General features: G+C 48.2%; 1 protein-coding gene across 5 annotated transcripts in view; it reads right to left on the bottom strand.

Moving 5' to 3' along the window:
- Positions 1–21823, bottom strand: part of NSD1 (nuclear receptor binding SET domain protein 1) — a 62942-nt gene that overhangs the window by 36090 nt on the left and 5029 nt on the right. For 4 of the 5 annotated variants that reach the window (XM_066976983.1, XM_066976985.1, XM_066976984.1 and 1 more), the window contains exons 3-5: positions 9605–9740; positions 6478–6650; positions 1960–4540 (exon numbers count right to left, since the gene is read on the bottom strand). In XM_066976983.1, coding sequence (XP_066833084.1) covers positions 1960–4540; positions 6478–6650; positions 9605–9740 — 2890 coding nt within the window. The remainder of the gene's footprint in view (positions 1–1959; positions 4541–6477; positions 6651–9604; positions 9741–21823) is intronic. The other variant, XM_066976986.1, reaches the window with a different exon arrangement.

Raw genomic sequence — 21823 nt, 5'->3', positions numbered from 1 at the left:
TTTTGTGGCCCCTTACATGTCTGCCTGCGGAGGAGGATTAGTCACATCTTCTCAAAGCACTGGCAAAGAGAGGAAGCCCGTTCTCTTCTGCAAGTGGCAGTTCTAACCTCCAGCACCGTTCTCTCTACTTTCTGTATAACTGGCCTGCTCCAACACAAAGGAAGACCAGTTTCCACTGACGGACCTTTTCCAGCACTCACTCACTCCCTGCCCATCCTGCACTGGGGACACCGCAGCAGCCCAGACAGACAGCTCCTCACGCACGGAGGCTCCACTGTCTCCTTACAAACTTCAGGTGTGCTTCAAGGCTGGTGTGCTACCGAGGGCAGGGGAACCAGATTACACTACGGCTGCTGATCTGCCACTTCTGCAAGCAAACCCAGGCCCACGCGCTGTTCCTCTGCTGTTCTCCAGCCCGCTGCCCCAGGCCAGCCCCATGCGGCTCCTGCCTGCCTCCCGCTGCCGGTTCTCCCGGCACGGCCGCCTCGTGTCAGCTCCTCTCTAGCTCTCTCTGCAGACTTGCACCTTCACCTCGCTTCACGAGGTGCTGGGATGCTTCAACTGCAACACCATCAGGAAGCCACGAGAATCCAGTGGTGCCCTTTGCATAAAGCAGGAGCTCGCTTCGGCAGGCTGCGGCCCGGCCTCTCCACACAGCCCCATCCCAGAACAAAGCTCGGCTCTCCGCTCCCTCTGGGAGGACTTAAGTCCTCAAAAACACACAGCCAGAGCAGTCGGCGAGCGATTAAGCTGGCCATGATTTCAAAACACGACTTTTACCCAGTGCATCACACCCTATGGGCCCATTTTCTGCGCCTGCTGTGACTTGCCCTTCGCAGGTCCTGTGACCATGGGGCCAGATGTTGTCTTTGCACTGCACAGGCGTGCAGCACCCGCTTGCTGATGGCAAAGTACTCGTGCAACAAAAAGGGGACACGGGGAACACGAGTGCCAGTGTGCCCAGAGGTTCAGAACTCTGTCCATCATTCACGCTATTACCTGCAAACAGTTTAATTTTGGTAAAATCTTTGTAAAAATTCCATTTCAGTGAAATTAATGCGTTTCATTAATGCTTGCTTCGCCAGATTCTTTGCAGAAGCCTGAGGAAGGCATGTGTTGCACATGGTTCTGCTGGACCTAGCCAACCTTTTTCTTTTCCCCCCCTCCAACCTTAGCTATCCACAATAAACTCACCCAGACCCCTGTGGGAGAGGCAGGGCTGTCTGACCCTGTGGCCCCCCGAAGCATCCTTCTTCTGAGGCGACCTCCCTTTGGACGAGGCTGCCTCACTACCACGCGCCATATTCCAGACCCACCTCCATCCCAGACTCCCTGGCAACTTTCCCATTTCCTTCTCCCTTTTATTTTTATCCCTCAGACAGCCCCACAAGTGTTGCGAATGAGGAAATCTGTGCAGTTCCCCGACTCATTATTAGCAACTAATAAACCTCGCATTAAAATAAAAACAAACAAGACATTGTCTTGATGAAATACTATAGAACAAGTCAAAGAGACTACGTCTAAGTCAAACAGCATGAGGTGAAAAAAGGGGGGAAGGAGAGAGATCTTTTTATGATCAATTTCCTACAACTTCCTAGAACTATCTATCCAGCTAAGACCAAGCACGTGACTGAGGGAGACACTGTGAAGGTGTAAGTTAAAGGAAAAAAAATCCTAGGCTTGGAAAGATCAAAATTTTATCTTTCACTGTGCAGGAACTAATTATTTGTTAAATATCTAAGTTTTCTAACCAAAAGCTAAGCAAAATCCCAAAGTCATGCCAGCTTCTTTGTTCTCTGTGCTGACAGAGAACCCAAAAACAACACACTTTTTCTTCAGCTCACAGATATATACACGCCTCCATGTTGTCAAACAGCCCAAAAATCTGCATCTTATGCTTTAAATGAAAAATTATAAAATGCATAAATACACACTCTGGCGCAAGTCCAGCTCCCTTACCTTGTGCAGAGAATTCAGACTGGGGAGCAAAGTTGCCAAGCTCTGTTTCTGAGTCCATCACACTGTTGTTTGGCTTACCACATACATTCAAACGTTTCTCAACTAAGTCTAAATGATTCTCATAGTCCTGACCTGTTAGGTCTCCCTCACGCACCTTTGAATGAGGGGAATGCCTACGTCCCAAGCACTCATTTCCCTTCAGTGAAAAGCCATGAGAATTCAGGCCAAGGGGACTTGCCAAGTTTCCTTGTTCCCTAGATCTACTGATGTGCTTATTAGATCTAGCACTGCTTTGGTTAAAACGCTGCCATCGCTTTTTGGGTGCTACATGATTTATATCATTAGCCTCATCACCAAGAGAGCTCTCACTATTTGCCTCTGAATCCAAGTCTGGACTCTCCCCATTTTCAGCAGAAGTGCAGCTCTCAGTATTTCTACCAGCTTCAGGTCTCCTTCCAATATGACCTAAATTGTCATCAGATAAACAAGCAGAGTCTTCATCAGTTGAATGTTCTGTTAAATCAACAGACTCTTTCCTCCCAGTATCTTCTGCTTCATTACCTAGAGGACTGGTAACCGAACCGTGAACGCGGAATGCATGTTCTCCTGAATCTCTGGATAACCGACTTAACAACTTACTTGGCCCTCCTGGTTTTAAGTCCTTTCTGTTTGAAACTGTCTTATCTCCAAGCTTTGATGACTGCTTAGATTTTGAACAGTTGCGTTTGGACACGCAATTTGTGCCATTTGTCCCAGAAACAGCAGTATTCGCAGGCTCCCTCTTACTAGTACCAATCCCTGTTAACTTGGCTGGAGGATTGCGTGAAAATGAGGAGTTGCTTATACTGGAGTTCGCATTGACCGTTTCCTGGACACAATCTCCATTTTTTTCTATTTTATACGGGGGACCTACAATAGACAAGGATGTCAGACCACTCGCAGAATTGCTTCCAGAACCATCGGCTGTGCTGGTATTTCGATACGGGACTATGTTCTGACCAGTCATCAGTTGCTGCTCTTTTGCCTTACTGTCATGAATATCCTTCAACATCATTAACAAGGTGCTGAATCTGTAATTTGGCTCAATAGGCAAACGACCGTGACCAGAGGCGGAAGAGAAAAGTAAAGGTACTGTGGCCTTTGGAGTGCCAGAGTCACTAGCATCATCATTCATGGACCGGTAAGAGAGCTCCTTCAGCTCCGACAAGACGTGTTTCACCACAGCCGTTTCTATTTCAGCAGAATCCCTGGGTTTCTCGTGCATGTTGTTTAACAGTTTCTGACCATCAACTTTTCCACTTCTCAGAAGAGAATCTTTCTGAAGGCCAGAGAAACCTTTGGTATCAGAAGAGCAGCGCTTCACGCCACCCTCCTCTTCTGCAAGAGAAGGCTCCAACCCAGAACCTTTTTCTTTATGTTTGCATTTTATACTCCTGATCCGGGGCAATTTCATGCTTTTCGGTTTTAAGGTTGTTTGATTTGCAACAGCAGACCAGGAGTTGTCCTTGGAAACACTTTGGGGAGTAGTGTGTTTGTTTGCTAGGGAAAGATTGTCATTTCTCACATCTGAAGAGCGCTCAAGAGTTGTCAATGACATCTCAGCATCAGAGGAGCCTCCTTCAAGCTCCCCATGTGCAAATTCAGCATCAAGTCTGCTGGTTATGGAACCTCCCAGAGGTTTGCGATCTCTGTACGACTTCTTCCTGGCCCTTCGGTTGCTCTTCTGAGAAAAATACATAGAAAGCTTAATGTTTCCACTTGACGTCATAGGAAATTCCTTCTCCACCTTATCTGAAGAATCACTGACTTCAAGAGTGCTAGAGGCTCTCTCTGAACTTTGGTCCATGGTATCCACATCACTGTTCCCACCATCCGAGAGGGAAGAGGATGAATCTGACTCTGTTTGCTTTTTCTCAATGCCAGCCTCAGACGCAGAATAGTGTATTTGTAACTTGGAGCTGCACAGAATGCCCAGGGAACTTTTCTCTCTCTCCAAAGATGCACTGGAAAACAAATCCCCTTGGAGTGTGTTCTTCAGAGCACCGCTTTTACAATTCTCATAGTCTGGTTTCAAAGTTATCTTTTCGAAATGCCTTTCTCCAAAGGAGGAGAGCAAATGGTTTTCCCTGGTGCTATTGGATGCCGTCAGGCTGTTCGCAATCCGGCGAAGCTCATGAGATGCATGCTTATCTGGTAGGTCCCCAACCATCATGTTTTTAACTATGCTCTCTGGCATTTTTTCTTTGATTTCTCCCTTGGAAGCTTCTCCTCTCATGCTATTCTTTTTTACTCTAGTCCTCTTTCTGCTGTCAGAGCTCTTTTTCACGTGTGGCTTAATGTGCAATTTTCCTTTTTCACTGGCTGAGTGTCTCGAGTCAAACGCCAAGGATTTAAAACAGCCATTCAGCTGCCTGTCCTTTTCGGCTCCAGGGCCATTGGCATAGTATTCCGACTGCACTTCCTTCTCACTGTCCAGCTCGCTGGAGTTCTGGCTGCACTTTTGATCCTCTGGCCCCCCGAGAAGAATGTCTTCTGCCTGTCCAACACTGACTTCCCATTTAGCCATAAATCTCTGGGGAACCTTAAAGTTGGAGGAGACAAAAAAAGAAAAGAAAAAAAAAATGAGGGGGTAACCAACAGGATAAAAGTGAGATAGAGATGGACAAGGCGCAGAACAGAGTGACAATCCTGCATTTTGCATCTTTAAGACAATTAACATGGATTCCCCAAGACTGTACCTAGAGGACACAAAACACTCCTCCCAGGTAAATACCCCACACTCTTCCCAAGCCTAATAAAAATCCTCGTGCATTCCCAAAATAGCAAAACTGCAAGCACTGGTCTCCCAAGGACCAAACACCCTGGCATCCCACCACATCCCAAAAACAACAGTAGGCAGAGGGAATGCATATGGCATGGAACCCTGACAGAAATGCAAAGCAACAGCCCACAGGGCTCTCAATGCAACTGTAAAATCATTTTCTCAGAATATTTGCACAGACGTGTGCTTTTCTTGTTCTTGATTGTTCCTGCATCCCTTGAAATCAGGGCACAATTCAGCCTTCCCTCTCCACAAACTCACCTTGGTACAAGCATAAGATCCAGAGACACACACCTAAAACATAATCTAATAGATTCAACATATCCTTTATCCATAATTCTCCCAGCTTCAACTCCACCCTTAGAATAAAACCAAGGGCACACTGCATACTGGACAGGAACCTCTGCTAACATCTAAAAACAACAAGAAACTTTCTTATTCTGATTCTTATCTGCACATGTTGTTCTTGGCTGCACAACAGAAAACCAAATGCTTCACAACTGCTCCTAAAAATCAAAACCTATTCCATGGCAGGAGGAACATCTCAAATTTGATACTTTTCCCTTAAAAAGAAAAAAACAGCAATAAATTATCGTCATAGCAGATTTAAAAAAAAAGCTTTACAGGGCCCAGTAGCAAAGCAGAAAAATGCTCTGATTCAGTCTCCTCGGCTGCAGCCACACTGGTGCTACGATTTACATACAGGATGAGATTCTAGCCACGAAGCGTTTTAATTCCTAGGACCAAAAATGTTACTTGGGAATGAGTTGTTAGGCGAGGGAGGTGAAAATAGAGGTAGCAAAGTTGTTAGGCAAGCTACTGAGCACACCCTTGAAAAAAGAAAATAAAGCCTTACACTCAGGTAGCTCACATCTGCAAGAGCAAATTTAATCCAATTGCTTTGCACTAACAGGGGTTAAGTACTTAACTGCTAATAAATTTCTTTAAAAAACAAAAACCACAACAGACACCATTGCCTAGTATGACTATCTGCTCTCTCACAGTAACGTGGTAGCCTGTTTACTTCATTTTAGCAATTCTAAAAAGTTAATTTCTGCAGCCACGATCCTAAAGACGTAGACCAGACTTGTGTGTCACATTACATCGCACTGGCTACAACTGCTCAGGGCTGTTATGTTTGGAAATGGAGATGATGCAATGAGCCACAAAATTCATTCCTACAGGCTCGCTGACAATGTTTTCCAAGTCAAATGATAAGTCCTAACAGGTTTCTATAAAGAGAACTATTGAAGCGGGACTAAAAACCCCACCGCTTTATCTCAGTCAGTAATCTAGCTCAAGTATGCAACTCCAGCTCGACTTCAGATCAGCCAAAAGGGGCTGCCAGAGAGCACAGGAAGTTCTTTAAAAGCGCACTGTAATTGGCATCAGGAGAGGGCTACGCTGCTACAACTCCCGTACTGACGGGGACCTGACTCCTCTGCCTCTCAGAGCTCTGCAGGGCCACAAAAGCAGTGGGTACACTCTGACATAAACATAAAAGGGAGCCCAGAAACTCCCAGCAGCTTATAAACCGTGCTTGTTAGGCGGATGCAGAGAATCGCTTCCCTGGCCCTGTTGCTGCAGTCCCTGCCACAAAAGCAAGCTGTCAAAGTACACCTCCAGACACAAAGGAATACTTTTCATTGTGCAGATTCAAGGAATCGAAATCGTATTAGAGAAAACAGATCTTTCACCTTATGTTTGTAGCCTTTTTCTTTTTGCTTTCCTCTTCTCCGCAGAATAGGCAGCTCTTCGAACTGGTGTCTTCCTTCAAAGAGGACAATAGCTTTGCCAGCCACCCAGGCTTTCTCGGAAGGTTCTCCTAAGGCATCCACATAGTACTCTCGGTATGGTCTCCGATTGGAAACTATTTTGGACAATTTAACAGAATTAACCCCTTGCACATAACAGAATAAAGATGCATAACAAGAATCATATAAATCAGTTGCAATCTGACAGTTATTTTTCCACACTTTCTGCTTAATAACATTCCCACCTGAATGCTGGCTCTAGCAATTCCCAGTCAGAACTCGGGGAGACCCCGACGAGCCCTGCTGTCTATTTTGTGTTGCTACTCTGCACTTCTGCATTTTTCTTACAGCGATTAACAGGTCTAAGATATCTGCCTCCCTAGAGCAATGACCACTGAGATTGGCTGCAAAACAATTTTGAAAAATAGCCAAATGTTGTTTTGTGTTTTTGTTTTGTTTTTTCCTTGAGAGAGGTAACATACTAGGCAAGCCATTTCTTCTTGTTTCTCCCCAATTAATAATTAAACAGCCCAGCCCATTTGACCATCAGGAAAAGACAACGGTGCACCCGCAATACTCAGAAATAAGGCCTTTCGGATAGGATTTACTCATGCAGGTCATACCTCCCCCAGCACAACATATCCCATCTTGCTCAACGCTTTGTTAACAAACTCTTACTCTGGACATGAAATATGAAGAGCAGCATTTAAGTCAGCCACAGATGCACGCACACACACTCTACGTGGAGTGGGTGCGCTGGGACAAAGCGCCAGTTGTAACGAGTATTTCAATACCAGGGGCACTAAGGTGCAGATCAAGAGAAGAAAATCTTGAGAGCACAATCACAACCACTTGAGGATTTTTCAAAGACGTTTTCTGTGCAAGGGCTCTGAACAGGCATGATACACTTAGGAACTGAACCAGAATTAGGTATGCTGGCAAAAAAGGACAGGCTACAGGCATTAGAACAAAGCAAATGAGGCTTGAACAAGGGATATAAACTTTTCCCCCGCATTTCACTGCGGCGTGTGTTTCCTGCTGTCCTGGGAATACCTTCACTGCCTGAACACGTAGCCTAAACCCTGCAGCCCGGTTTGTTTGTGCTGCCTCTTCCAGGAGCGCCAACGCAGCACCAGCAGCCTGGCGTTCAGTGATGCCAGAATTAAGCTTCTGACCAAGAACATAAAGAGGATGACAAACGTTGGCGGGGGAAAAAAAATCGATCCAAGGACAAAGATGACAGCCGTAGTCCATCCCATCTACAGCAATAGGACTCAAGCCACTGAGCCTCGGTTTTCCAGCTCCAAAAATCTCTACGTCACTCAGCTTGCTGAGAAAAGGGAAAGTGCTTGAAACGAAATACCGTGCCTCGAACCAAGAGAAGAGCTTTCTGCACAAGTGATGAGTTTGAAGCAACCTGCCTTGTTTTGAAGGGCTGGTTCCCATGACAACGGGAGAGAGCTGAGGCAGGAGGACTGTGCTTCCTATGGTGCACGCAGAGCCCTGGCAGCTCCTTTTGCCCCAAAACACCACAGTTCGGATCCACCTGCTCTGCCGTTCCTCCCCTCGGGGAGGTGAGATGAATAGATTACATGAAACCACAACTGGAAAATGCAGTTTTCCCCAGAGTTCTCTTGATGTGAACATGGATAAAACATGACGGGAGAGTCTCTCATGTAGCTGGAGATTCGATCTTGCTGGAATTTGTTAATAGCATGTTTCTTCCCCGCAGAATTCCTTTATTAGAAATCGCCATACACAGGCTGAGGGGCATCGCTGGACAGCTATATATATTAAATCCTGTCCATAATTTCATTGGGGTTGGGGGACAGAGGACAACAGGGGTGGATTCAGACACCACCTTTGATGGGAATTTGAGAGCTCAAAAGGGACTATTTAAATCTGCACATTCAGGATTACCCAGAACCAGATGAACGCCTCCCAAAGGAGGAAGAGGAAGGTGGAGAAATAGCAAGTAAGACTACAGCAACCACACTTGTGGACAATACGAGTGAGCACAATGTAGAAAAGGCCACTTCATGTCTCTAGAGAGACAGCAGATGGCTCCGAGCCTGTGGTCACTAGAAAAACGTCTCCTCACTCTCAGCACGTGGTTCTTCGGCTGCTGAGGGCCACAGAGCTGTCAGTGGCAGACAGCACCATTTCAAGGGGTTTCTGGTTACCCACAGAACAAAACGAACCAGAAGGGAAAACCCAGAATAAATAAGCCTTTCCATTTGTGGCAGTGTCCCCATGGCAGCTAGTATGATCCTAAAAGCAATGAGAGAGCTTTCAAATAAACTGCAGTTTCCAAACCATCACTTTCCTTCTGTTCTCGATGACTTATCTGCGCTTCTGTCCTGACCTTATGAGACTCCGTTCCTTCCTGTCTCAACCCTCTTCTTCCCTGTGCTCAGGCACATGCAGCTCTGTCTTATTTCCCTCCATCCCTTCCCCTCACACTCAGCTAACACACTAATGCCCTAAACATTCACATATGTGGTTCCATCACCAGATTTTTCCGATATTTCCCCATAAACAGCCCCCTGCTTCCCTGTGCCAAACAAGGCCAAGAAAATATTCACTTCCTCCCACACATTCACATCACACCTTCAGGCATTCAGCAGCTACGCTGTTTGACCCCACACACCACTTCACAGCCTCTCCTGCCTCCCCTTTCCAAGCCTGGCCGACCCTCTGTGTCCTCACCGCTCCAGCCTACCCAGCTCCGCTTGCCCACCCTTTCCATCCGCTGCACTCCTCTGCCCTCACCTCTTTGATTCACCTCTCTCTGCATCTCTTTTTCCAGAGGCTGCACTGCCCTGCTCTCACCCCGGACACTCGTCCTTCTCATGCCCTGGAAACCAAAGCCTACAGGTCCAGCAGCTGCCTCTGCCTTCCATCAGCTTCAGCCCCTTCTTCCCCCGTCACCTCCCTGGTCTAGGTGTGCTTTACAGACCCAGGTCTTCAACTCTACAGTCTATTTCTTCACATCTTTCAAGGGCCAGATTTTTTTTTTCCCCCATTAATAAAGAACTCCTCCACTTTGCGGTCTGAGTAGATACAGTACCTTTCATTTTTGAGTGACAGTCCAGCACTGGGTCATGACAAATTGTGCATGGCCACCATGGGCGTCTGTTGAACTTGGCCCAAACAAGATCCCCAACTTCATACTTCACTGGAGTAGGTTTCTTCTTGGCTCGGATCTTTGGGGAAAAACCAGAACACAAGAAATCACTAAAGCTCCAGATGCTTTTAAAGAGATTTGCCTCCCCCCTGTGCGCAGATTACATCTGGCCACCAGAGACATTTACATTAAAAAGCAAGTCCTGATTTTACTTAGTGACTCCTACACCTTCAAAGAACACGATCGCTCTCCTCATCCTTCTGAAAGGGTGAAACAATAAACTAGGGTTGGTTTTATCTTTTTTTTTTCCAGTATGGTATGTGACCTCTGGTAAACGACTGCACTCCAACTCCATCCATTTGACCAGGTAAATACCTTGAGTCACAACTAGCACCGATGACTTCACTAACACCAATTTGTTCATTTCAAAGGTTGCGGCGTACAGACAAAGTAATAAGAGACAATGAAATATTCCTGTCTGGAAGGAGGTGATGAGAACAGCAAATAAGGAATCTATCAATAGGGAGGGGAAAAAAAAAAGAAAGAGTCAGTATGTACAAGCTAATGACTGTCTTTCTTCTTACAGACGCTCAGGAAAAACCTTCATCATAAAAGCATCTGAAACCAAGGGCAAGTACAAACAGAAAAAACAGCTTATGTTCTAATTTTTGGTTTGTGTGACCAGAAGGGCTCTTGCCCTGCCCCAGCACAGCATAGCAGGGCTAGGGAGCAGAACCGCAGCCACCCCTCCTCTGTGAAACACGACGGAGGGACCTCTGCCGGGACGAGGACTCAGGAGCTTGCACGCGTCCTGATGAATCGAACAAGACGGGGTGCAGGAGGTTTTCAGGCGATACAGGAGCCCCGTGCCCGCCGTGAGGCACCCCACCTGTTTACCAGCACTTGCCGGGGACCCGTCCCAGGCGGTTTCAGCATTTTAAGAGTTCGGAGCAGTGCTGCAGGTTTCCCTGCCAATAAGCACCAGCAATGTGCTCCCCATTAAAGCTGTCATGGCATAAACACACACCTTCTCACTTCGCTTTTTCGCTCTTCTTGCCACCCTTTGAGGCACGCCTCTTGCAATTCACAGTTCAACATCCTAGAGACTAAAACCCAACAGATCTAATAAAAGGTATATCCCACCTCGGGTCGAGGTTTATGGGATTTCTTCATGTGGTTATAGAGACTACAAAAGGATAAACTCCTCTGTTACATGAAAAAAAGGCAGGTAATTACGTTACAGACTACATTGCTGGAATTCTTCTCACTCAGCCATCAAAAGCCATGCAATAACTTATTTCTGAACAAGAGCTCAGAAAGGCAATGTGAACAAGCACGGGGCAGGGGCTGCTGAGACCCCCTTGCTCCGCACATCATTTCACCGCCCCACACCACGGAGGGGAGCTTTCTGCACCAAAAACACACATCCCTGAGCAAGGGAAGCAGAGGTGCCAGCCTTGCTGGCACCTTAATCATGGGTGCTTTTTGAGATGCAAAATTTGTGTGCTTTTTTTTTTTTCCAGCTTATGTGCTCTTCTTGTAAACATTTACCCCAGCTATTTACGCATTTTTCAACCCCAGGTCTTAAGGGAAGCATGAATATCATCACTAAACACATCTCAAACGCCTTGCAGAGTACACACAATGCACGTGCATCCTGCTGAAATCTGTAACCCGAGCGGAGTCAGCTGGACTAGCAGTAAGACTATGCTGGGGATTTGCCCAAGTCATTCACACTGATTCACCTGAGCGACACCCACAGCCCCTGCCCAGAGGCAAGTCTGCATTTAAATCAACCCTTTGTCACCCTCTAATGCCACACACAGCCTAATGGAAACGTGGCTTTCCCGAAACCATTCAGACAATGCTGGACAGTTAACTCTCTTCCCGAGCACTCAGCGAGCTTTCAGCAGCACTCCTGTCCCCAGCTATTCTCATGCCTCAGCATTAAGCACCACAAAGGCCCCACCAGTGGGCACAGAAGGCACCGGTCACTGTCTTGCACTATTTTCCCCACCTCTAGAAGCAGCAGTTATCATCATTTCCAGATACAATAAAATCTCTTCGTTTCAACCCTGCTGTGTGATCCATAATTGCAGCCCCAAAGCATTTATTTCTTGGGTTAGAATGTAACAAATTTCTTTCCTAGTATTTCCATTTACTATGCAAAGATCTAACCGTTAATAAATCCTGACTGCAAAAGCTTCAGCCCTGCAGTAAGGATGACTTACGTGAACCAGGGAAAGCCCCACATTTTTGAAGCACAGCGCCGAACTTCCGATGCAGCCCCCGTATGTGGTCAGGGTACTGGATGTTATTCCAGAGAGAAATCAAATGTTTGAGTGTTTAAATAACAGCAAAACTATGCAAACGACCGCATACCGGGTAGGTCCTGCTCGGTAACTCCGCTGCAGATCCCTCCTTTGGGTGCCTTCAGCGCAGGAGCCTGGGCTCGAGAGGAAGGGCCAGAGACGGCCCCGCTCCACCTGCGAGCACCGGTCTGTACTGCACGGTGTTCTCCTGAAGGAGCCACTGCTGCTTTGTTATCAGCTGTTTGGCGTTAATTTGCTGCTCGGATGAGACAAGCTACAGCCTGAACTCTAGATTATACGCAGTATTTCAGAGCACTTTGTGCTATTTTTGGAGAAAACAAGAATACATCTTGCGAGTGTTTTTCTAACCAAGCCCCCCCCCACCAGCCAAGACCCCAAACAAGCACCGGTCCCTGAGGAAGGGACACAAGCAAGGTTCAGCAGCAGGACACAAATGCTTCTGCTTCGACAGCCACCTCCTGAATTTGTATTACACAAAACACAGCAGCCTTTGCAAGTCACTGAGTGAAGCCGAGTGTCGGCTTAGGGCAGTATTTCATGGGAGCAGGCCTTCTATTAGCCACGACAACTGCACAAGCAGCATCGCTGCACTCCTGCCATTCTCACCACAAGACAAATATGTAACAAGCATCAAGCAAGGAAAGCTTACGCATCTAAATGGCTTTATTATTGTACACATACGATAAGCCCTCGACCGTCTCTCAGCAATCCTCTTCCCTTTCAAATAACCACATCATTAAGCAGTGACAAAAATAAAGCCTATCCAATACCCACTCCGGCTGCGTCACCTCGAGCTGCCGTTCACGAATCCATTCACCTTGCTGGAAGCGGTGGCACAAAACACCACAAGCACACCCACACGCTGGGAGCTCCGGGGTGCACCTCTCACCTCTGCCACCTCGGGCGTGACTGCAGGCACCTGGGCATCCCAGCAGTGTGGCTGGGGACACAATTAACTTGGTAAAGCCCCAGCGAGACCAAATGTCACGCACAGTGGCAGGTGAACTATTGTCACAGGCCAAGACCCCCAGTGACACGCAGCCGAGCAGCCTGGCTTGCCAGAGGTTGAGCACCCGGCATAGCCCCACACACCTGAAATTCAGACCCGGAAAACCATCACAGAAAAGGTTGGCCAAAACAACCCTTTCACGGTTTATTCCTGCCTTAACTACAAGCGTGACGTTATTCAGTGAAGCAAGGGACAGAACACGCTCCTCAAGTGCGGCTGGGGTGGCAGAACAGACTGCGTGAGGACGTGGACAAGGAAGCAGGAAGCCGCTGACCCCAAGAACAACACAAAGCCTCTGTCAGCCTGGTACAGGCACGAGCAGACCCAGAGAAAGCCAAGGAAGAAGATGGAGGAGGCGGCACACCCAAAGGATAACCGAGCACTACGCGTACACGACACCAACAGCAGGCAGCCAGGACCGCTCGCTTCCTCAGAGCGCCACCACAGCCCCGGACACACCTCGCCCGGCCCAGCGCCACGGGAGGATGGCGGCAGCCCAGGGCCCCCTCAGGCCTCTCCTTGCTGGGCAGCCCCTCTCCCACTTCTCCTCACAGCCCACCGGCCCCAGCGGCTCCCTACCCCCTTCCAGGTGGGGCTGGATGCCCTGGTGAGGGCCGGCCTCCTGCCCGCCACCCAGCTTTTTTCCTTTAAAGCTCAGTGATAAAGAGTTTTTTTCCTGAACAGGAGGAAATGACAAGTTCACCTACTTCCAACCCACCCCAGGTACTCCGCTAGCGCTGACCCTGAAGCTCTTTGTACCAGCCAAGAACCGCTAATAAAACAAACCCGGGACAGGGATGACACCTGCAGGTCCCTGGGGCTGACTGGAACACAACCAGCCCCGCAGCTGGCATCCCAGGCGCCACACTGAGGACACGGCACTCCCAAAATCCTGCCCTTTCCCCACCACGCAGCAGGTTGCCCACCCTCTGCCCTCACAAAGGAGGGGCAGCACCTGGGGCACAAACTTTCTGTTAAAAGTGCCTCCAGAACCAGCCTGGAAGCACTGCAAGAAATTATCTCGAGAGCTTTCACAAGTTGGTGCTTCCCCGCAGGCAAGCTCAGGCCAATATTTTGTTTCTTACTCTTACAATCATTGAGTTAACTTACGGCAAAGCTGCTCAGCTCTGTGTTAAAACCTCAGCCCACTGAGCTCAGGTTTGTCCTTCTGTCCTGGTCTGCCCAGCTGCGATCACTGTGGGCTCCAGATATTCTAACCAAACCTAAACCTAAAAAACAGCTACGACTGCAGCTGGTATACAGTGACTCCTCCTCACAGTCAGAGACAGTCAAAAATAAGACTTCTACCACTGCCCTTCTCTTGGGCTCCCTCCCACCCTCCCACCCCTAAGCAATCCACTCCCTGTTCACTACTTTTCAGCTCCAGCACTCGTGCGCTGAGAAATGAATGAAAACAGATAGAAGGAAAGACGATGGGACTTGGGAAATAATCTTTGTTTGTGAATATGTTGCATGAGAAAGATAAGAAGGAGATGAGATTAAGAACAAAAATTAAGGAACCAAAGTCAAGAATGGTAATTAATAGCTGCTTGTGATGAAGCCAAAAAAATGAATTCCCATTAGGAGCGATTCTTGCTTTTTAAGTAAGCTTTTCTGAAATCAAAACCAAATCTGTCAAAAAGCAGAAAACGGAAAGAAAAATAAATTATATCTACTTCATAGCTCAGGAAGTATTTGAAACCGAGCAAAAAGAGGTCAAAGTTTCCTCAGTACAAAGTACCACTACAAAGCAAACGAGCTGTGAAGCCTCCACAGGCAGGAGCGGCGACACTGGCGCAGGTAGAGCTCAGCTGTCAGAGCGCTTACGGGGCTAACCCAGCTCGGGGAAGGGCTGAGCCCAGCTGAGGGAGTGAAAAAAAACAACACGCAAACCACAACACCTGTATGGTGAAACCATCCCCGCCCTCACCGGAGCAATCACACCGGCACTTCGCTTTATGGCAAGCTTCGACGTGAACACGGATATGATAGAGGACTGCTGGAAAGCCACGGCCAGAACGTGGTGCTGCTCGGGGTAGGATGGCTGGGGAAAGGATGTCTGGGGATCGACCTCGCAGCACCACACAGGGCCACGGGGAGCGTGCAGGGCACGTGCCCCGACCGTGCTGTGCTGCGCCAGCCCCCTCTGGCTCCAGCACAGAGGCGAGGGCAACGGCACCTGACCTACATTCAGGCCCGAAAAAGTATGTCGCCTCTTATCTGGGACCATCATCACAAAGAAGTGTTCAATACTCACTAATTAAATATTCACTAGCTGAAAATGCAGCGGGGGTTATGATACAAGCCAAATGTCTCTTATCTATGTGCCTGTGGACGTGCACTGTCTTTGGCTAGCCTGTAGTACCCTTGCCCAGGCAGTGGCAGCCTACAAATGCAAATTGTACAAATTCATGTACAAACTACTGTAAAAGGTTAAAATAAAGAGAGCTGATTGCATTACATTGGGTAGTTCATACATCCTGAAGCAACCGTTTCAGGTTTGGGAGATATAAACGTACATACTTAAATAAAGAGCACACTACCATGAGAACACCAGGGCTCAGACACAGAGATAACTGGGCGACAGCATCTCTGCTTCACCACTTCGTTAATGGTTTAATCATTTTTATGATTTGAATAGAATGACAGTGCAATACAAAGCTTTGACACTTCAGCATCGCGGTAACCAGAAATGGGTCTGACAGCAGGATTTGAGGGAGAAGGGAGGAAGCGGGAGAGAAGGGGCACAGACTCACCCGGATTACGCAGTGGAGAAAAACCCACAGACATGAAGATTTCAAACCACTGCCAGGAGCCTGAAGCAGAAAAGCTACTCCTGGGAATGCTCACACTTGCTTATCTGCATACATTTTAAATGATAAACTGAGTTCTCTTTAAATTTGGCTTCTTTTACCCGCACTGTTTCAAGAAAGGGAGGAACTGCAGGCATTACCAGAACCTCGCAAAGTCTCACAAAGAAGTCATTATCAACAAATATTTTCTTGTATCAGTGAACTACAGATAAAAAAAAAAAAAAAAAACAACTGAAACCAGGTCATAAGATCTGCCCTCTTTTCAGCCTTATTTTTGTGTTTGGTTACACTGTCAGACTGTTTACAAGCAAGACGTCCAGTAAATGCAACATTCATTTTCAGAAATTAGGTTTCAAAATCCATGAAATGAAAGCCAGATTCAAATGGTTCAAACATTAAACTCGGTTATTCTCATCTGTATATGTGAAGTGTGCACTTCATGACAGGCTGTAACCAGAAGGAAGCAGGACCAGAGAACAGAGTGTACACGCACTGCAACCAGTGAATTAGAGCCTTAACAGCTAAAAATTGGGAGTTTGGGTCACATTAAATGAGGAACTACCCACACTTTGGGGTTTTAATATGATTCCAGGGTCTTCTTTAAAAGCAACATCTAACTAGGGCTTTTAAGTGTCATTTCCCACAGAAATTACGACTTGCCCACAGGAGAAGGAGGTACAAAATCCCACTTCGTTATTCACAGTCCGAAGATGTCGCTTCCGCAAAGCTGCCAGCTCCTCAAAGCCAGCAGGTGCCCGGTGTGCAAGCCATCGAACCGTTCTTCCAAACAAAACAGATGTTATGCTCACATCAAAATTTTAAAGTTTCATCTGCTTTTGCTGAAATCTCAACATTTTTGAACACTAACAGTGCAATACACTTGTGTTTACTAATTTCTTGATACTTGCACTCTGGCTCGTGCCCTGAGAAGGTTCGTGCTTCAGCCATCTGGTCCTGCGAACTTACACTTAAGAGAGGCTCCTTAACCCTTACGTCGTGGATCCAGCTTCTTACGTACTCGCGTTCATACTGAGGCCAGCCAACAAACTAAGAAGAATCTGATTTGGTTCATTGCTGCTAATTAACCTGTGGGCGGTCAGGGCATTGCCCAGAACAGCAAGTGTCTGAACAGGTGTTTGGGAAAACCAAACAAACCAGCACCAGGGCAAGCACAGGAACTATTACAGGGAGATAATCATCCTGCTCCTCGCCCTTCGTGCATTAGGCAACAGGCAGGTTACTATATTTCCACTAACAGTGGGAGCGTATTAATTAACGTCATTAATACGCTCTTGCTAAACAAAATGAGCGTGGAAGCTTCAAGGAGGACTCGGGACCAGAGCCTCGCTGGGTGCTCAGCAGCAAGTGCCCTGACAGAGCTGGGAAAAGCTGGAGATTGTCAGTGTCCTGAGACACCACTGCGCAAGGAACTATTCTCCATTTAGTTTTTTAAAAAAACATTCTTTAACGAGTACATAACACTGTGTTGGGTTGCTCTCTACAGCTCAACTCTGCAAAAAAAAAAACAATTCTGCACGCTTAGAACTGAAATGCTGGTCCCCAGCACAGGTCTTCCAACAGGTGCCTGAAAGCTAACAGGAATTACTCTGTTTTATTACCAATAAAACTGTTTGTTTTTCCTCAAGACCAGAGCAGTGTCAATGTGTGCTCACGACCGTCTGACACCACCTGTAACCCGCAGGACAAGCTCCCTGTGAGAACCAACGCCAACAAAGCCCTGCTCGGGGACCAGGAGCTGCCTCCCAGGGCAAACACCCCAACTGCTGGCGGCCTGGGGAGCACGGGGGGGCCTGGAAGGAGCCCCCATGACCACAGGCCGACTGCCTGCTCCCACAGCTCCTGGCACCGGCCGTGCCCCCAGGAGTGCCACCTGCCCTGTGGCATCACGCACACGGAAGCGGTGCCCACCCCGTGGCACTAAAAGGTCCTGCCACTCACCTGCGGGGCACACGCAGCTCTGTCGCTGTCGAGGCCACAACCAGAGGCTGGAGAAGCTGTGGTCAAATCGGCACGGAGCTGCTGCTCAGGCTGTGCTCGAGATGCAAGTGAAAGCCTCCTGGCCAGGGCAGCTCACCCGCAACTGCTGGGAAGGAGATGGCACACCAGGACTTCGCTCCTCATTATTTTTGCCATACTTCCTAACGATGTGGGTGAGGTAAAGCTTGATGCAATCTTAATGGCAACCGCAGGAAGTCAACATGTCAGCTTTAGTGGATGCTTTCCCATCTCTCAAGGGAAGCACAGCACTGGGGTTACTCCTGGACTCACCAGTGCTTTAGGACACACAGGAGCGCTGCGCACCGAGGCAGCCTCACCTCCGTGGGACATCCAGCCGCTGCTGCAGAACCCCTGTGGGCAGCCACAGAGAAACAGCTTCCTAATCCGATAAAAACAACGAGCAGAGAGGCACCAGCCTCTGCCTCCAGCGCACGGCAGCACCTTTCACCATGCCCCACCGGGAACCTGGCGGTCAGGGCCCCGTGATGCAGCACACCAAAAAGCCCCAACACATCTTGGATGGCACCACCACACCTCGTAGCTTCCGACCCAGACCAGCAACCAGGGCACCGCGTGCATTTACGGCTCCCGGTAAATATTTCACCGGGGGGCACGGCGCAGCTCTCACCGAGCGCCCAGCAGCCACGTGGCCCCTCTCACGTTTTGCTCGGCACCAAATTCAGCGCCGCGTCGAACACTCACAATGGGTTCTGCTGCTCAGCCGCCTGCACGCTCGCGTCCGCAGAAAAATACTGCCATGCCACGAAACTGCATAAAAGAAAGCGAGGCTATTGTTGGTAGGTCTGAGTTCTCCATACAAGAGTCTGCACCTGGGAAGTGTTCAGGGGTGGACAAATCAATGGAGGTTGAAAACTGCTGCTCTAATTCAAAGCAGACTCTCTTACAGACCTTTTCCACCCATTAACTTGGAAATCCTGGCAATGCCTTCACCACCATAAAGGATTTAACTCCCATTTTAGTAAGCAAAGACTGCACTGCGCAGCACAGATGGCTCCGTGCAGACAGAACAAAACATATGTCATTTTTTCCTGGTATCAGAAGTGACATTAACTTGGTATTTATTTTTGAAAAATTCTTCCAGGACATGCCCCCCCTGGATTTTGAGTTTCGTTCTACGTGTGTTTCTAGTCCCTGCGACCTCCCAAATGCAAGAGTAACTGACTTAAAAAGAAGAAAAAAAAAGAAAGTGACTATGCATGAAAAGTTGTCAATCACGGACAAGAAAAACAGAACTTGTTCCTTAGAATATGCAACGAAAGTTAATCACCACCCAAAACACTAATTTTTGAGTTAATAATGTCTTTTTAAGATGCACTGTCTCAGTAATAATTCAGAAAATATCCCTTCTTTTCTTGGGGCTTAAGTGGCTTATTATGATCCCATTCAGAGTTGACATCTCTTCAGTGAGCTACAGATTTGTTCAGTTAACACGGGGAAATTAAAAAACTAATCATCTTTACACACTGCACAGTTTAACCCCACTTCTGGAAGTAGGAAGCACCGAGGTCTACAGAAGCTGCTGTACAAGCACGAGGCGATCATCAAATCCGTGGCTCCAAGCACAACAGAAATATTTTGCCCTGGGGTCAAGAGCTGCCGTAACAGAACCAAACCGAGCCACCACCGCTAGTTTCAGCAAGGGTTTAGACGAACAGAGCGAGCATTATCACGCCCCGACAACAAAAAACCTTACAAAAAGAGTTCAAGGTCTGGGAGACACAATTCTCTAAAAGTCACCAGCAAGTAAATACAAAAAGGAGGCAGCACGTGCTCTGAAAAGCACCCGAGAAAGGCAGTGCTGCTGCTGCTGGACGTTTCCGCAGAGCGGCAGGGATGCACCACGTACACCACGCTCTGTACAGGCCAGAACTGAGCTGCCACCCGGCCAGGTGACGTCTACGCTCCTCCGGCAACAACCTAACCAACAACTGAAGACTCGACTAAGTTTTGACTGATTATTTGTGGCTATGTGTATTAACCAGGACATTGCCTGAACAGAATCTCTCTTAGCTACGTTTTTTTTTTTCTTTTTTAATAATTTAGAAAGCAGAAGTGAGAGAGGCTTTTGACATTTTATTCTGCGAAACCACACCTTCAAGTATCCAAAATACCTCCGTTCTTGCCATTTGACACAGCTTTAGAGATCTGCACGGCCCCGTAAGATCAGGGGAGGCATCTATCACCCAAGCTGCACATCGCACTACAGGTAGCCAGACCATCCGTATTGCTACAGAAGCCAGGTTATTTTCAGTAACACCGCACACACAAACAGAACCTAATATTAGATTAGAAAACAGACACAAACGAAACAAAAAGAGCCATCACGGCCACATACTGGAATAAGTACTCCCCAGGCTCCCTGCACAGGGGAGCTCTGGCTCGAGGGACGGGTCCCGGAGCAGCACTTACTGAACCACGCCGCTCCTCTCGCCTCAGGTGCACGCCTGCTGCCCCAGCATTTCCACCGCCACCTACTCCACCACCACACACGGGCCAGGCAGTGCTCTCACACCCGGGAAGCTAAGCCATTAAAAACCTCAGAATTTATGGTCAAGCCCTGAGAGAGTCCAGGGCAGTGCCCTAGCACGGAAACATCCCCCCACCTTCTTCTGGATGCCCACCATGGCTGAAGTCCTTTGTGCCCAAGTTTCAAAACACGAAGGCACTTCTAAATGACAGAACCAGCCACTTCACACCCAGGGGACGCCAGCCAGCTCCGCAGCCAGGTGAGATCCAGCTACGTGCTTTCTGAGAAGAAATAAATCCTTCCCAGCAGCGCAGGCTCGGTGGCAGAGGGGTGCGTGAAGCCAGACACACAGGGACAGCGCTGCAGCGAGAACCTGGCCTCTCCAGCTGCAGACAAGGCTCGCAGGAGGTACAGCCAGCCAAACTGGATCGATTTCCCCACTAGGAAGATGTCAACTGCCCAAGGAAATTTACGTTCCCTGCTCGAACTACTGCAGTGCCTCTTCTATCTCAGGGATCTGCCATTACCAGCAGTTATGTGTACCAGAAAGCAACAGAGCGTAGTAGGAGATGCCTTCAGAAATGTTTACAGGAACAGCAAGCATCACGTGGCGTGGGTTCCTTTACTCCTAGCGAAGGGAGAAATGGCACTAGAGAAGCCTGTCAATAAAGGAGAACCTCAGTAACTCTCATATACAGGGACACAAACACTTTGTAACAAGAGTACTTTCCCACAGCTGCAACAAAAGTCTCAAGTTTATTATGGATTAATTCCAGGCTTAAAGAGATGACTTTGCTAGCCGTCAGTACTTCAAACATCTTCTGCGTGTGCGGTCCTGGTAAAACCAACCCCCAGCGGCCCTACGCACATACCCTACTCATTTCATGCATGCCCTACTCGCTTCGTGCATCCAGTCACTGGAAGCAGCCAACTTCAGTAATGAACGACCTGGCTCCTGATTTCCCTGGGCCTCATTTCCTCGCTTCTAATACAAGAACATCACACTCCCACAGAGTGGAACGGGACAACACCACCACCGGTATGCGAACGACAAGCAACACCAAGCGAGTTCCCCTCTCCAAGCTCTGAACATCCCGCAGCCTGAAGTCACCAGGGTCTTGGGGAAAAACAGCTTGTGAACGCATAACCCAAGCCTGCGCGTTGCATAACGTATATATATGCACAAGAGCAGCACAAGCGTACTTAAAGCCAAGAACTCTCAGCTTTCAAGTGCTCAGCTCTGCGAACCAAACGGCTCCAACATACTTTGTGGGTAGCAATTAAAAAATCAGCAACTGGCAAAGCGAAAGCAAAGTAATATGGTACCAAACTTAGCTAAAAATGCACTACTCCAGCACGAGAACCGTGCCAGGAGCAAGCCCACCTGCTCCAGTACCGCAGCGAGAGTCCACGCAGGACGGGCAGCGCTCAGGGCTCCGTTCCGTGGCTGCACGCCCCCTCCCCAGCAGGCAGGGCCTGGGTCCCGGTCCCCGTCCAGCC

Source organism: Anser cygnoides, chromosome 14 (genome assembly GCF_040182565.1).
Source record: "Anser cygnoides isolate HZ-2024a breed goose chromosome 14, Taihu_goose_T2T_genome, whole genome shotgun sequence".
NCBI classification, from domain to species: Eukaryota; Metazoa; Chordata; class Aves; order Anseriformes; family Anatidae; genus Anser; species Anser cygnoides.
This window is presented reverse-complemented; position numbering and strand designations above follow the sequence as displayed.